The sequence below is a fragment of the Marmota marmota genome, unplaced genomic scaffold, assembly GCF_001458135.2.
Source record: "Marmota marmota marmota unplaced genomic scaffold, marMar, whole genome shotgun sequence".
Lineage (NCBI taxonomy): Eukaryota > Metazoa > Chordata > Mammalia > Rodentia > Sciuridae > Marmota > Marmota marmota.
The window spans coordinates 73,937,255-73,954,579 of record NW_026000026.1 but is presented as its reverse complement, the minus strand read 5'-3'; the positions used below and the strand labels follow the sequence as shown (position 1 = coordinate 73,954,579).

Genomic DNA, 17,325 nt, shown 5'->3' with positions numbered 1-17,325 from the left:
AAGACTCAACTCCATGTCAAACAAGTACTTTCTCCAAAGGCATAATTTTTTAAAATGCAGGTCTCAAATTATTTTATCGCTTATACTCTCTGTGTACTACCAAAAATCAGCAATCCAGAGAAAGAACCAAGGGATTCATTTTTATGAAATCCAGAGCTTATATCAGATTTTTCAAGGGGACTCAACAGACAAATGTGCAAGAAGCACTGACCTAGGCTGATCTAGAGGACAGTGTTGCATCATGGTTAAGTCAATGCTTTTGGAATCCCACAACTTGTTTTTAAATATTGTTAATTGCTGTGTCACCTTGGCCAGGTCACTGATTTCTCTGCCCCTTAGTTTCCTCATTCATAAAGTAGAAGCAACATAACAGAGGTCTAGCTGAACTCTGGCAATCCCTAGAGGCAGTTTTATTGCTTATGATTCACATAGAAAGGGAATCTAAACCCAAAGATCTGCAAACACTAGTTATAAAATAACTATAAAATAAAATAAGTATTGTTATAAGATAAAACCATAAGACAAGGGTTACTCATATAATTAAGTATAATTACATATGTAGTTTTTAGTTATCCTGGAAAACCACCGGTTTTTCCATTTACAGCAGTAATAAAGACAATCTGAAGAAAAATAATACACAAATACTAATCTGTACAATGTAGCAAGTACCTCAAGATAACAGAAATATTATCATGTACAATGTAGCAAGTACCTCAAGATAACAGAAATCTGGGAAACAGTCATTGACTCCACCTTCTTTGAGAAGTCGATGCCCTATTCAATTAGTAGTTAGTGGTATTAGAGGAGCTTAGTAACAGAGATGGATGTAAAGAGACCAAAACACCCATCAGCCTTTCCCCAAAGTTACAAGAGTGGTCCATCCCATTGCGCAATTTAACCATTGAACTCCATTACTGCAATGTTTCTTTCTATCTGAAGAATTCTTGCTCCTGACCTCCCCAAAAATAGTAGCAGGCAAACTGCCAGTCAACCAAATGCACCCTTCTCAGAGTCAATGCAGAAATACAAATACAAGTCCAAAGTCTAGCAAGCTTGGTCCAAGGTGTTCCCTTCAGGGCAGGAAGAATGGGGCGGAATCAAGAGCTCTGCTTGCTTTGCAGGAACTTTGCTTAGGGTTCAGACCAAGTAGATTTCTTTCTTTTTTTCTTTTCTTCTTCTTTTCTTCTTTTTTTTCCCCCCTGTAGGGCCTTGCTCAATTGCTAAGGCTGGCTTTGAGATCCTCCTGCCTCAGCCTCGCAAGCCACTAGGATTACAGGTGTGAGCCACTGCATTCAGCAGATCAGGTAGATTCAAAAGCTCTAGCCCAGCTAACACTGTGTGACTCTGGGCCAGTGCTTCCCCAAGCTCCAGTTTTCTCATTTGCAAAATGAATAAAGGTACATAAGATAATTCATGTACCTTTGGGTGAAGCAGTGCTTGGCATGGAGTAGCCTCTGTAGCCATGGGACAGCTGAATATTGCTGTTATATCCTTAGCATCCAGTATAGTACCTAGCATACAGCAGGTACTCCCCGTTTACTGAGTGAAGCAGAGGACCAATTAAAGCTAGCCAGAGGATCAATCAAAATTGCTAAGCCCAACTTATAACTGGTCCCCTAACTTACTTCAAACCACAGGTCATGTGTTCCGCAAACCAAAGAATGAACCTGGTTTTTGTCAGAGGATGTCTGTTCATATGTTTCAGGTAAGGCACAGCTTCCTGTGAGGACCCCTACCCCTGGGAAGCCTCCCCACATCACAGTCCTACAGTTCATTTCACCCCAAAAGATTTGCACTTGCTGCTCTAGCATTTCATAGTCTCGTTCTTCATTTTTAGAAGGAATAGGTTCACAAAATGACATCTCAGGCACTTAGTTTCCAATGTCTCCTTTAAAGAGGCCTGGGGACAATTCTCACAGATAGGAACCTACCCGCTAAGGCAACCTTTCTTAGCTGAAAGATATCACCTTTTAGTAAATGCATCACAGAAAAGACAGGAAAAGTAAAGAGTCAAAGATAATTCCACTATCTACCTTCATGTTGTTTCTGATTCTGAAAATGAAAAGATGGAATGAACTATTTTTAAATGGGTAGACTGGAAAGGCACCAAAAACCATTCTCACAGTGCAAGGTGCTCATCCCTGAAGCACTCTAATTTGTCCAGAAGGATAAACTTTGTGGTTCTGCAGAAATCAAGCAGAATGCAAATTTCATTCCTTCCCTTGCACTGGGAAGAAAAAAAAGCAAAAACGGTTTTACAAAAGGTACCAGAACCATTGAGATCACTTTAAACTTCCCCTTTCTGAAGGAGGACTAGGACATTCCTTCTCAGGCCTTTCAGTTTTCAAAGATAATAGAAGAAGTAAAAAAGTAGAGCAAAGGAGAGAGCGGGAGAGGGGTGGGGGGGGAGGGAGGGAGGAGATGTATTCCTTCTATTTTTAAACCCACGCCCACAGTTTGGAGTAAAGGAACACTCTGATTCTGTACTCCCACCCCTATCACCTTCTGCTAAACACAAGAATCAGAACCTGCACACGTATACGTCACTGATTCTAGATCTGGGGGTTACTGCCAGTACTCCACGGAATCAGGGCTAACCAACCGCTCCACCCAAAGAACCCGGCGGCCCTGACTGGGCTGAAGCCGCATATAGGGAGCGAAGCAATCACAGCCCGCCTTTTCCCTGGGGGAGGCAGCGCCCCCTTGGTACGCTCCATTCCCACGGCAGGGCGCCCAGAGTCAAACAACTGTTCCGCTAAGGAAGCCGCATTAGTGGACGTAATTCGTTTCCCATTGGGCTGCGGCAGGCTGGACACTCAGGTACCACTCTGGGACACCTGTATGCCGTACACACCCACCCTGTCCCAAAGTACCACCCGCGCTTCTTCACCACCGGGCCATCCCCTAACACAAACGGCGGGGCGATGCGTCTCCTTCCTCATTTGATGGTGGCTGCTAACCCATTTTAGGTATCCTTCCTGCATCGGAAGCATCGACACCCGCCACCCAGTGCCCCGGGGGCGAAACCCGGCAGCGCGCGGGCGACTAGGGCTGAGCGCCGCCCCTCGGACCCTCCCGCGCCGGACCCGGTCCGCACTGAGCTCGGGGTACTCACTCTTGAGCGCGATGATGAGTGACTTCCCGTCTTTGATGAGCTCCTTGATGAATTTGTTGGTCTTATCCAGCTCTGCTTCGTGAGACTTCAGCGTCTCTCGGAAGTGCGGGCTGTCGAGGCAGCAGTCACTGAACTCGAGCGCGGGGAGCCCCATGCTGCCCACGGCGCCCAGCCAGGGGTCGCGCCCTCCCCCGGGGCTCGGGCGGCCGGCTCCCTGAGCACGCTCGCCTCGGGACCTCGGCCGGCACCCTCGACGGCCGCCGGCTCCACAGGTGTGGCGCCGGCTCAACCCGCGCGCGGTGTCCACCGGTGCGCACGACTCCAAAACCCAGCTGGGACCTGGACGATGGGCTGTTGCTCCTGCGGCGTGCAGTGGAGCAATAGGGGAGCAAGAAGCGCAGCGATGGACCCGCAGCGACACGGAGAAACAAGCTAGCTAGCGGGCGAGTGAGCGCGGCCGCCGCCTCCCCGCCTCCTTCGCAGGCTAGCTCTCCAGCAGCCTCGAGCGCCCTCTCACAGTAGCCTGGGCCGCCCCACCGGCGTCCGGGCCGTTCGAACCTGCTAGCGATGACCTAATCCGGTCCAGACCAATCAATGCGCCCTCCTCAGCCCGTCCCCCAGGGCCGCCCGGTGCCGCCAGGCCCTTCCGCGGGTCTTATCCAATCAGAGCGCCATGGGGGCGGGGCCTTGGATGGGGGTGGAGCCCACGCCACCGCCCAGGTCCGCAGAGCAAGCTCCGCCCGCTCCCGCCTGCCGGTGTTGCAGACTCTGAGCTCTAGGGGTGAGTGCTGTGGTTCTTGGGCCCCCGCCACCCCGGACCTTTGTGGCTTGTTGCGGTCCTAATCCCAGCCGGGGTTGATGCGTCTGTTGGTCTGGGGAGCCGAGGACCCTAGATATGCCAAGCATGAAAAATCTGGGAATTCGTGCTGCCATTCACCGCAGCTCGCCCTGTTCTGCTGGGCAACTGAGCTTGTACTTACATACAGTCCTTGCTTCGGGAGAACCCGGAGTTTACAGAGCATCACACGTTCCTCATCCAGTCAAGCAGAAAATGTTTGCATCTTTAAATTACCAACACTTCTTGCCCGCAGTCTTCCTGCCCCCTACAGTCCGTCCCCCTCACGGCCACTACTGCTCAAAACCCGCCCCTGGCTGCACTCCCCCCGCACTCCCTCCCTGACTTGCCCCTAGCCGAAGGATCACACTTTCTTCAGCCTGTTATTTTCCTGCTGGGCAATAGCACCATTTTACACAATTATGTCCAATGTCTGTTGTCCTTCGCTGCTACACGGTTAGCTTCACAAGGGCACGTGCCACCGCAGTTTTCTTATCTGTTATTGCTCCCAACACTTAGAACAGCAGCTGTCATTTAATGACAGATTTTTGAGGGCTTACTATGTGCTCAGTGTGTTGCGGTGCTTGATAAACATTTGCGGTATGAATGAATGAATGTTTCCCTGTCACTCTTCACCTTCCACCCCCAGTGCGTTGAACGGTTGCCCCCACTATTCTATCATAGCACTCAATTCTGGCAGCTCACTCACTGCACACTTGCCAGGCTGGGTCCCACAGAGTGTCTAGTGCTGAACTGTGAATTCCTGGAGGATAGGGACTGTCTTCGAATAAAGTATTTCTACGTCCAGTAACTAGCAGCCTTCCTGCAGTTAATTGAGTACGTGTCTGTTTGGGTTTCTTTGTTTTTAGGGGTTTTTGTTAGTTTTGTTTTAAATGTCTGCTATGTGCAGGCATGAACCTGGACTCTAAGGGATACAAAGATGGAGACAGGTAAACTTGATTGCTTCTATTCTGGGGGAGATGGAGGAAAACAAGCAGTAACCATGCTGCCTGACAAGTTAGGATGGAAGACTTGTTGGGGGGGAGGGGGTCTATGTTGATAAATTAATTGATCTATCTATTGAATGCATAAATGAATGAATCTAATATATTTGCAAATTGTATCTACAAATTTAGACTTGATAGCAGGTCCAAACAGCTATCTGATAATCACAATCCTGAAAATAGTCATTCTTCACTTGCTATGGATGAGAAATGCCTGGAATGGGAACTCAATGAAAGTAAATCTGTTTAACACTTATTTTGAGCACCTAAAGGTAGGTGTTCTCCTTATCTATTGATACATAACAAGTCATGTGAAAACTTAATAGTTTAAGACAACAATAATCTAGCTAACTCAAAAACAAAAACAAACTTCTGCTATGATTTTTCTTCACAAGAACAATAAATCAAACAGAATGCCTTCTGTAAAAAAAAGACAATAATCAAATTATTTTCTCTTATGATCTCCATGTGTCAGGTATTTGGGGAGGGCTTGACTGTGTCAGGGCTTGGGGTCTCTCCTGTTATTGCAGTCAGATGGTGAGAGGACTTGGAGCAGTCAGTGATGAGCTGGGCCTCTCTCTCTCTTCAGGAAGATTCAAGGCTTCTCCATGTGATCTTTCTATGTAGTCTAGTTTAGGCTTTATCAAAATGTGGCAGCCTCAGGGCTCCAGTGTGAACATTACAGCTCACTAGGGGAAACTGCCTCTCCTTTGATGATCTATCCTTGCAAGTCACACATTCATTGGCTATAAGCAAGTCAGACTCACGCAGACCGAAGCAGGGGGTTAGGGTGTATTTCTAGATGAGGGAATGACAAGATCCGGAGATACTGTCATAGCCATTTCTGAAAAATACAGTCTGTCACAGTGGTCCTGGCACATGGTATAGGACTCAATAAATGTTAAATGAATGAAACAAAATTAGATCCACAATTATTTGTTTTATCTCATTAAGGAATATTGGGAAATATACTGATAATACATATTAGCTATCATTTGTTAAGCTTAGTTTATGTCGGGTATAATTTTAAAGTGTTTAAATGCACTTAATACCTACAAGGTGAGACTGGTATGATGATAATCACCATTTTTCAAATGAGAAATTGAGGCCCAGAATTATAACTTGAACCACATTACATAGTAAGATTGTATGATATCAACACATAATTTAATATGCCCATTCACAGACATTCTTAAATGTGTAGATAATGTATAAATGTCTTATGCATTTAATCCAGAATTTCCACAAAAGAGTTCCCATGCTTTCAGCAGTACTATCAGAAATTTGTGAAGCATTCCACATTTAAAAGAAAAAAAAAGAATCAGAATGCAACAGTGTTGAATATAGACATTAGCACACAGAGGGTACAGTTATCTCTCTCCTGGGGAAAACCTTCCATGAGGGTAGGGATTTTCAGTACTAAAGCCCCAGTTTAGAACAGCAATTGGTTTCTCCAAGATACTCAACATCAACTGGAGGGACATATGTTTAATAAGGAAGAAATAGTGACTCCTGTGACAACAGGTTATGGCTATGCCATGCAAGTAGAAGAGAAGTTAAGTCCAGGAATCACTTTAATTTTAAATAAGGAAAAAAGTTAGGCAACATTATTTGGCCTGAATTCTTTGCCTAAATGTCTGAATTCCTTCAAATTAGACACATAGTTAGTCCAAATAGTTCTGCTTTCAGTATCAATGTATTTTAAATCCATATCATTTCCAACTTAAATTGTCCCATTAACTTTACATCTACCATACAATTACCTTTCATTTTTAGAAATGTCATCATCGGCAAAGCTCTCCCACAGATGTTGTGTCTCACCCCATGTAATCAGAGATGAACCTGGGCCACCCACTCATTGATACCTGCACTCAAGATCACACTGATCTGTGATGAAGTGTCCCTGGATCTTCTTGTCACTAAGTCCAAGTTCAGCTCTAGCTTCAGAACAGCCTCTGGAGGATTGGGTGATGAAACCAGCACAAAGCATCTCCATCCCTCAAGCTGAACTTCATTTGTTTGTTTTTTTTTTGGGGGGGGGGGTTACTTGGAGGGTGGAGGTATTTTTTTAGTGCTTGGGATTGAACCCAAGGCCTCATGCATGCTGGGCAAGCACCCTGCTCCACCCCTGATGACCCTCTTTGATGGCTGTATTCTTTGGTGCCCTCTCATCTTCTCCAAATTTACATCCAGCAATATTAACAGTAAGAGAGTTTTCTTTCTAAGAATTCCAGAAGAAATGACAAGACCAGAGCCAAGGATAAAACAGCCTCACTCCAAACACATAAAGCACTGGGGAGTTGGGATTTCCTCAAAGGATAAGCAAAGTGCTGTTCACAGTGCTACTGAAGAGCACAAGCAATAATGTGCAGTACACAGGCCCTGTCCCCCAGCCCCCTCCAAAAGAATGTTCCTTCTGTTGCATCCCCATGGTTTTATAATTCTAGCTAGCACTTATTCATTCTTTTTTATGGTCGGTACCATATGTTGGTTTACACAGTGACTTCTCCTTTGTATTATTACTAGATACCAGTATTCCTATCTTAAAATAATGATTTGGGGTTGATGCAAATGTTCTGTATGGTGATAGTTACACAGACATCACATTTGTCAGAACTCACAGGGGCATTTTATTGGGAGCAAATTAGACCTCCATAAAGTTTGATTTTTAAAAATGGATGGTAATGGTAATGCTGATGAGATTTATTAAACATTTTTTTGTGTAGTAGGATTGTGCTAAACACTTTATTGTATTTCTTAATTTCACATATACTACAATTCTGGGAAGTGGGTACTGCTGCTATTCCCATTTTACAGATAAGGAAGTGAAGGGCTAGAGAAGTAAGAGACCTAAAGTCAAGAGTTTACTGGCGGATGTAGGCTCATAATTCAACTCTGTCTTAAATAACTGTCTCTCCATATGACATATCTATAAGAAATGCATTTTATATATCTCAAAACATTAATAATACCTAAATACGGAATGAAATCACACATGGTGGGAAAATAGGTATCTCGTTGGAAAGTATGTTTTAGTTTCCAGGAATGTTTTGGCTGTTATGTGCCAAATATATCTATGATTATACAGGTATCTAATTTGTTTTGGCTTTAAATCCCAGGCCCTACAATTTGCATAGAAGCAATTGATTAAAGCAATCATGAAATCTTCATTTTCCTGGAAAGAAAAATAATAATCTATCCTTATAAATCCATAGGCTCATGAGAGAAATGAGAGCATTTATGTAACATTATTTGGCTTGAGAAACTAATGAAATTCATATTTCTTGAACTATACAAGTCTGTTTTGTATGTTAGCAATAGTTTTACTTTCAATATTTATGATTCATTATATGCCTACTACTTTTCTACCCAATATCCATTCTTTCTTCCTTACACACTTGAGAAAGTACTTATATAACATTTACTATGTACCAGACATAATCCTAAATACTTTATAAATATTAACCCTCTTGATCTCTTAACAATTCTATTAGTATCTTATTTCCATTTTATAGGAAAGGAAACTGAAACATATCACTTAAAATCACATAACCACCGAGTGGCAAAGCTGAGATTCTCATTGACTGTCTAATTCCAGACTAGGGCTATTATCAGCAGAACCCCAATGTGCTTGGCTGAAGAACCCATTTCTTGAGCTTTCATTCAGCTAGTGGTGCCATGTGCCACTTTTATGGCCACTGGGATATAATTGGCAACCCACTGGGTGGGGTTTGAAGGTTTGTGGTTTTTTGATAAGAGGGCAGCTGACATACACCTTTTGTTTATTTCCCTTCCCCCATTCTTTTTTCCTTGAATGTGGTTAAAACACTTGGAGTGGCAGCAGCCATTTTGCAATCATGAGAATGAATGCCAGATGCTAAGGATGGTTAAACAGAAAAACAGAGGGAACCAGTTTCCTTTGTGATATCCATAAGCCACAACACTCAGCCACAGAGTACCCCACCTCCCAACTACTCAAAGCATGAAGGGGCAACACAATTTATTTGTTTAAGCCACATTAGTGAAATTTTCCATTATTCAAAGCCAAACCTAGCTTTAAGTGATATAATGCACTGACTACAAAATCTATTGCTTCACCTCCTCCTGAAATTTTTATCGTCCTCCTTAGTATAGGGTTCTTAGGTAGTTTTCAAATTAGAAAACCATTAGTTTTTAGGATAATTACGAAAACATTTAGAATAAAAATATATCTGTATTTATAAGGCAAAAATGTGTATTAAATGAGGAAAGCTGTTTAGGAAAAAAGTAATCAATAAAAATAAAATTGTTCAAAGACTGAGTTAAAACCAGAAAACTATCAAATATAATTTCAGTAGAGACACAGGATTATCCAAGCCAATGAAAATAATATTCTTTCCTAATTTTTGCTGCTGAAATGACCAAATTAGCTTACTTTGGTAATGTAACCAAAACTAAACAATCCTCCTTCCTGGCTTCCCAATCTTCTTATATGTGTGTATGTTTTAAATCATATTAGTATATTCTAAGCCTTGAGAAACCTGCAGGAAATAATCCTGTGAGATTTTATTTAATCCAGTATTTCTCATATTTCTTTCAACACAGAGTCCTATTCTGCTCTCTCCCCCTCCACACACAAACATTGAGTACAGGACACTAGATTCTACACTTAATATTCTACAAAACACATAGAAAATGAACAAAATTGTAAAACAGGGACATACGAGAGAAAGGGGCAATTTCTAGCCTTTCAGTTGCCATTTCAATTGTTGCAAAGAAAGTTTGTCATGAGAACTAAGCGAGTTTTCTAAAGCAACTGGAAAATAACCACTATCCAATCTCAAAGGCTTCCCAGCAGCCAGCCTGGGAATTCACGTTCTTTCAGGTGGCTCTGGTTTTGAGGCAGCTGGATCTTTAGAGGGTGTCATGACTGAAGGCATGCTGGGAACAGAAGAGGACAGTATTTCATGGGCAAAGGGTTCCATTATGTTCTTCTTCTATGGAGAAGCCAGCATGAAAAAAAATCAGTACTAAAATGATTATCCTGCATCTAAACAGGGTGAACCGGATATAATGTCTGCTGGGGGAGTGAATGTTTGTGGATTTCTTTTATTTATGTCCCCACTTCCTTTTGTATTTCTTTTCTGGAATTTCCTATCACTACATTTCTATTACCCAACATTCATTTTTAGAAAAACTCAACAAAACTCATAGCTGTTGTAGTCTCACACTGAAGCATTTCTCACCAAAATACTAATGTTTTCCAATTTAAAAACCAAGCATTTTAAAAGGTATTTTGTTTGTTTATTTTGCCTGAAAAGTAACCATGTGAACTTCCCTTATGCTTCCCAAAACTGGTCTGAGGACTTGGGCCAGTCCAGAGAGAAGTTTTCCTCTCTTCTTTCTTTCTTTTTCTTTTTCTTTTTTTTTATAGTGATGGAATGAGAAAAACAATGACAATATAATGATTTTTTCATGAAGTTGAATATATTTCATTTGAAAGGGTGCTTTTTAATTTGAGATTATTTCCTGCCTACATATTTGGCATTAATAACTTTCTTTCTTTCTCTTTCTTTCCCTTTCTTTTTCTTCCTTTTTTTCAGAATAAACATACTTCGTTTTTATAAGATGATGAACGAAGTGAGTGCTATAATTTTTTGAAATATTCTTCGAGAAAATTAACATTTGGAAGTCCCACCTCCCCTGAACTTGTGTGCAGTCTGTTTTGCTTTTATTTAAAAATTTAGCAACAGCTCCTGGAGCCAGAGCCCCAGTGTGTCTTGCTTGTTGCTGTCCACAGGGTGCATTGCAGTAGTAAGCAACCAAGGCAGTCTAATAGACAAGACTAGTGCCAGCCAACCTTTGCCATCAAGAACTTGTTGGGTTTTATAGGCCCAAATTGTCTGTTGTGCCTTCTCAACTCTGCTACAGAGGCTGGAAACCAACTACCTACAGTATACAAATTAACCCCTATGGTGGCTATGTGCCAGTGCAACTTTTGGACACTGAAAGTTGAATTCCATATGATTTTTATATATCACTAAATAGTCTTGTTTTTATTATTTTTTTAACAGCCATTTTAAAATGTAATAAACATTCTCAATGAACAATACAAAAACAAGTAGCAGAGCTGGGAGTGGTAGCCCATGCTTATAATCCCAGACTTAGGTAGGAGGATCACAAGTTCAAGGCCAGCCTGGCAGCTTAGCAAGGCCCTAAGCAAATTAATGAGACCCTGTTACAAAATTTAAAACTAAATAAATAAACCAAAAAAGCTGGGGATGTAGCTCAGTGGTAAAGCACCCTTGGGTTTAATCCCTAGAACCAAAAAGCAAACAAAAACAACCAAACAAACAAACAAACAAAAAGACAGGTAGCAGGCTGGAATGAGCTCACAGACTTCTGGATTAGCCAAACAAAAGAAGAGAAAGACTAGAAATTTCAAGGGTGTTAAATTCCAGTCCTTTCTTTAATTGAGTGCCTGGGACCTTAGAAAAGCCTATTTAGGACATCAGCATAGCCGAGTTTCCTCACTATATTAGGGAAAGCCATTTAAATTTATTTCTTGAAGTTATTATTGAACAGCATTTTAAATAACAGTGAGGAAACATTTTGGAACTAAAAAGGACTAAATAATATATAAATGAGTATAAAAGAAAAATAGTAGATGTATCTACTACATCAATTTAAAAGATCCCATTGCCTACTGCTTCCCCAAAAAGCCACAGATGAGAAAAGCAAGAGTTCCATTCAACACCAACAAATTATCTTTGAACTGGGCTATTCACAGACTCCCAGAGCCATGGAGCTGTCAAGCTAAGAGACCAGGAGAGTACCCAGCTCAGTCATGTTTCTCTAAAGGCAAGAGAATCAAATACCAGGGAAGAAAGACAATCCCTAGAATCACTTGTTTAGAGAATGCAAATGGTCTAGTAAGAAAAGATACCTTCTGACCCCCCAAAAGGAAATAAGGTGGTACCATAAGAAGAGCCTAGGATTTCTGAATACTAAATTCAGATGACACTTAATTGGTTTGGGAACTCAGGCAAGATACTGAACTCTCTAAGTCCCAGTGTCCTGATCTTTAAATCAAGGGCAATAACTGACATTTCATGGAGGTACAATTAAGAACAAGTGAAATAATGTATAGTGCACATTGTCAGGCACATAATGGATGCTTAATGAATGAGAACTTTGTTACTATTATATGAACTTTAAAAAAATTTCAAAATTTACCACAGCTGCTAAAAAACAATCTTGATATTACATTTTTTAAACTGAGGAAATGGAACTCAAGTATTTACTTACAAAATACTTTTATTTTTATTAGTAGAAATACGTCCTTGAATTTCTATCTATAGCATGCTTGGAAGTTGATGTAGCACTGTTTTTAAACCTGAAGCCACAAACTAAGACATTTTCGCTTTAGGATGGGAATTTGATGCCATGAAAGCAGGCTTGTCATTGAAATACTCTGAAGATTATTGATCCATATAGACATCCTAGTACCTGTGAATTTTTATTTCAATTTCTTTTCTGACAATAATTTGGTGATAATAAGGAATGCAGTCCTTTAAAGACATAGTTAGAATGTCCTCATATTGTTTTTTTTTTCAAGTAAAGCTTAGAGCAAAGTCCTAAACAGAGACTTATGCTTGAACCACAGCTCTGCCACTTCATGATTATGTGACCTTGGATGACTTACTTAACCTCACTAAGCCTTTGGTTTTATAAGTGCAAAATGTGGATAAATTTTAGTAACTATCTCACAGGTCTAGGTGAAGTTTAAATGATAGGATAGTGCCTACTTAGACCAGTGTAGTAAGTCTGAACAAAATGATAGCAAAATTAAATGGTAACAAACCCAGTGTTGGAAGATAAACTTTGATAAATTCCATTGCATCCTCTAGTGGATGATGTTAAATAAGATTTTGAAAGAACTGAATTTCAGAGTAGGATTATCAGCTATAAAGATTGATACCCATGTGAAGACAGAACTGGAGGTAGATTTCTTCCATTGTTATGGTAAAGCTGGGAGGAAACCAAGAACTGGGGAGTTTCTAGGAACTGGGAACACAGGTTCAATTCAGGACTCTCAAAAGATTTGCTGGTTACCTTGGAAACATCAGAATCTGACTCTTCAGAGACACTTCTCTGCCTTCCCAATGAAAGCAGCCCCTCCTCCTGGTCCACTAAAGAGCAAATTCCCAGTTGGCAAGAACACGCTGGACCTGTGTGCTTCATGGCTGTACCACTGTCCCCCAGAACAGTGCCTGCCACTGGAAATTCCCTGTAATTCCCTGGTGAATGAATGAATGATTTCATGGATGGGCAGCCCTCACTTACACTCAGTGCAAACTCTCCCTAGATGTAGACAGAAGGTGAACTGAACTTTCAGCTGCTATAAGAGGAAAGAGAGAAAGGATGAGATTCATGACCATGGAGACCCAGTGAAAAGTCACACAGACTCAGAGTTTCTAGGAGACAAAAAAGGAAATATGTAGAAGCTGGATAACCCTGGGCCAATAAGAGTAAAGAGGAAAATTGTTATTCCACACGTGTGTGTACCCATGCACACAAACATACATACACACACTCACACACACATTCCACAGGCCCCATACATATATGTAGAAAATACACTATCCACTGATTAGAATTTAGTAAGTTGTTTCTTACTAGAATGAGGCCTACCATGAGGCAAGTATGTAAGAAAATTTGTCAAATGAATGAATGAATAATATCATTTTGGGGAAATCTTCTGTATATTCAATAAGAAAATATAAAGTAAATAACCATTTGCTGAATCCCATCTACAAGCAAATACTGTGCTTGTTAATATCACATTCAGAATGCAGACCAAGACTAGTTGACATTCTGTATGGATTTAAAATTAATTTAGAAAATGTTAGTCTGAAAATTCAAGATAAGGCTTAGTAACTGACAGTAAGTAAATAAGCTATGGTTAAGCTAGAGAAACATTACCTCACTTTTTTCTTAGTCCCTCTTCTGATCCATGGTATCAGATTAGTATGTATTTTAGAGTCTGTAGCATTTGCCTTTGGTCTCTAGAGCTCATCCTTTCAGCCAGAAATGCAAATTAGATTACCTCCAAGTTTCTGCTGATAACCCTCTATCTCAATCTTGGATAATAATTCCCCTTAGCTCCTAATTTTTTTGAGGGGGGGGCACGGGATTTTCACACTGAAAGTTTCTACAGCCAAGAAGAAACATAGACCTACAATCATAAAAAGAAGTGTAAGCACTTAGGAGGAAATGCAGACCTACAATTAGAACTGTTCATTCATTCACCAGATATTTACTAAAATGTTACTATGTTTCAGGTGCTGAACAAGGCACTGGGAAATCAAGATGAACAAGACATGACCACATCTTTTAGGAACTCACAAGGGAATCTTGGTGACAACTGGGGAACCTAGTCTTTATAGTGTGATGATAAAGGGGAGTTCAGTGGGATACAAGAGTCAACTAGAGGGCATCAGCTCATCCTGAAGAGTCCACCAGGCTTCCTGGAGGACCTGGTACCTCAGCTGAAGCTCATATCATGTATAAAAATGGGGGTGCAGGGTGGGCCACATTCCAGACAGGGCAAAGCATGAGCAAAGCCATGGTGGTATGAGTCATGTAGAGTGTGCTGGAAACCAGAAAGAGATGTTGCTCTAGAGGTGAGGCTGGAAGAGGGCAGAGGGAAGGATGAAGAAAACTTTATGTAGCATATCGAGGAGTGTGACCTTGTTCAACAGGCAGTGGAGAGCCAGCGAAGCAGGCAGGTGAATGTGTCTGCTGCATAGACATGCTTGGAGGCAGGGACGCCAGTAGGGAAGCCATGGCAGTGACCAAATGAAGGGTTATGTAGTTCTGAATTAGCAAGAGGAGCAGAGATGGGAGATAAGGAAACAGACATAAGAAATGCTGAGTCAAAATCAATGAGACTTGATGAAAGCATTCATTCATCCATTGCCCATTTATTCAAATACCATCTGTCAAATATCTCATTGTAACTTTTGAGTCTGAATTTGAAGGGGGAGGTCTAGGCTTCAGAGCGTTGGGAGCCATTGGCACATGGATAATCAGGAGTTAACCCTGAGGATGGTTGTCACAGTAGGTAGCATAAATGAGGCTCTCAGCAAGTACCTGTTGAAAAGAAATGAATGGGGGCTGGGGTTGTGGCTCAGTGATAGAGCGTTCACCTAGCACATGTGAGGCACTGGGTTCAAACCTCAGCACCACATAAAAATCAAATAAAGATAGCTAAAAAATAAATATTAAAAGAAAAGAAATGAAATAAATGAAGAGTTACTGTACCAGAGTACATAAAGAGAAAAGTGCTGTGGACCAAAGATGAAACTTGGGAAAGCAAAAATGCTTCAGGACTGGGAGAAGGAGCAGGAATGGAATCAGAAAGGCAGAGTCATAAAAATAAAGTGAAATAGGCCCAGGATCCAAGCACACCACACATTCTCAGCAATCCTAAAAACTTTTAAATTCAGAGTCTTCTCCTATGTTAACATTTCTTCATGAATTATTCCTAAATTGAAAATTAAGTAGGTCTATAGACAAATCTAGACACACAAACAAAGGGCATTTCCTTTTTCTAGAGCTTTGTTACCTTACAATCCAAGGGCTTTTGGAGCAATAGTTGCATTTCTAGTTATCAAATTTAATTACCAAGTGCATGCTTTCATATGCTTTTGCATGAAATAATTCTGGATATTTGTTTCTCATTTAGGATGATTAGTTTCCATTTTTGTTATTAACTCCCTGATATGGTTTGGATATAAAATGTCCCCCAGAGTCTCATATGTTCAGAGGTGGGGCTTCTGGGAAGTGATTGGATCAAGAGGGCTCTCAACTTGTCGGTAGATTAATCCACTAGGAGACTGGGCTTAGTTAGAGGAAGAAGGTCACTGGGGGCATGCCCTAGAAGAGCTTCATCTCTCTGTCCCCTTCCTTTCTCTCTGCTTCTTGACTGCCATGAGCCAAGGAGCTTTTGTCTGCATACCCTTCCACCATGATATTCTGTCTCATCTCAAGCACAGAGCAACGGAGTTGGTCAACCCTGGACCAAACCTCTGAATCCATGAGCCAAAATAAACCTGTCAGCCTCTACATTGCTTGTGTTAGGTATTTCAGTCATAGCAACAAAAGATGACTAATATACTCCCTAAAGATAATTTAAATCAGAGGATGCAACTGAACATCTGAGAGACCTAATTGTAACATTTAGTTAATACTATATATTCATGTACCAATGAAAGATATTGTGGCTTCTGGTCTATGTGAGAATGATGACTATTGGTTGCAAACATTTTTGGTTTGGTTTTGATTTGCTTTTTACCTACCCAGCATCCATACACCTTTCTTATGGTAGCAGTATCTAAGTTTTCTTAGGAAAACAACTTATTTCCCATTCTTAGTCCAGGTGATTTGGGTGGGGCTGATTCCAATGAGCTTCAAAAAAAAAGGGGGGGGCATGTAATAAATGCTGGCCAATATTATCAGGTTTGGCTGAACAATGAAGCACTGCAATGTCCTGAGCCCAGTGACTGGCTCCCGAATGGGTACATGATCCAATCAGAGAAAAAAAGAACTCTTGGACTTTATAGCAACTAAGCCATAGGCACTCTGCTGAACTGGAAGCTGGATGATGTACATCTGAAGCTGATGTCAGCCACTACATGGTGAGAAAAGCCTAAGAATGAAATGAATGCAGAGAACAGATGGATGAGAGAAGAGAGCGAGACCAAGCACTGAAGACATTGCTTGAGACGTGGTTTGCATCTGACCTGCCTGAAGCTAGCATACTGCTGCACTTTTCAATTATGGAAGCCAATAAATTCCCCTTTGAAACTTTGGTCAAGTTTTGTTAGCTTTTCTACTCCTTCCAACCCAAAAGTCCAGATGTTTCCAAAAACAGAATTTCAAATCCGTTTTTTTTTTTTTCTGCTTTATCCACCAGCAGGGAACCAACTGTCCAAAGCCATAGCTATTCCCAGCTAGCCTAGCATGCATTCCATGACCACACTCATCATTTTTGGGTCAGTCTCACTCCCTGTTTCTACTTTGTGCTTTCTCGGTTCCAGGGCCTGGTTCCTAACCTGAGCTCACTAAACTCCCAGCCTGAGCATGGATTTACTGCTTCCCATGGACACTCCCTGCTTATTCTAATCACTGACAGCAGGCTCTGCCCTACCAATTTGTTTGTTGGAATAAATAGAGGCAGGACTGGATGGAAGCCACTTCTTTCCCCAGGATTGGAAAGCCCAATGCCAAATCACTGGGCTCTGGCCCCTGCCCAGCACTGCGGATAGGTACACACTCTGCTTTAAGCTCCAGCCTTCTGCTCTCCATTGTCCCACCTGCTGCTGCTT

At 41.4% G+C, this 17,325-nt stretch overlaps 1 protein-coding gene and 1 long non-coding RNA gene across 4 annotated transcripts in view; one reads left to right on the top strand and one right to left on the bottom strand.

Annotated features, from left to right (window-relative positions):
- The window catches only part of Arhgap26 (Rho GTPase activating protein 26), a 411,269-nt gene extending 407,644 nt beyond the window's left edge, over positions 1 to 3,625 (bottom strand). The window contains exon 1 of one of the 3 annotated variants that reach the window (XM_048811731.1): positions 3,116 to 3,625. In XM_048811731.1, the coding sequence (XP_048667688.1) occupies positions 3,116 to 3,269 (154 nt within the window). In that variant the 5' untranslated portion in view covers positions 3,270 to 3,625. The remainder of the gene's footprint in view (positions 1 to 3,115) is intronic. The other 2 variants (XM_048811728.1, XM_048811733.1) reach the window with 2 other exon arrangements.
- A 201-nt stretch (positions 3,626 to 3,826) lies between these two features.
- Positions 3,827 to 7,679, top strand: LOC125619115. Its single transcript, XR_007350613.1, has 2 exons — positions 3,827 to 5,226; positions 6,731 to 7,679. It is a non-coding gene; the product is annotated as an uncharacterized LOC125619115 (long non-coding RNA).
- The last annotated feature ends 9,646 nt before the right edge of the window (positions 7,680 to 17,325 follow it).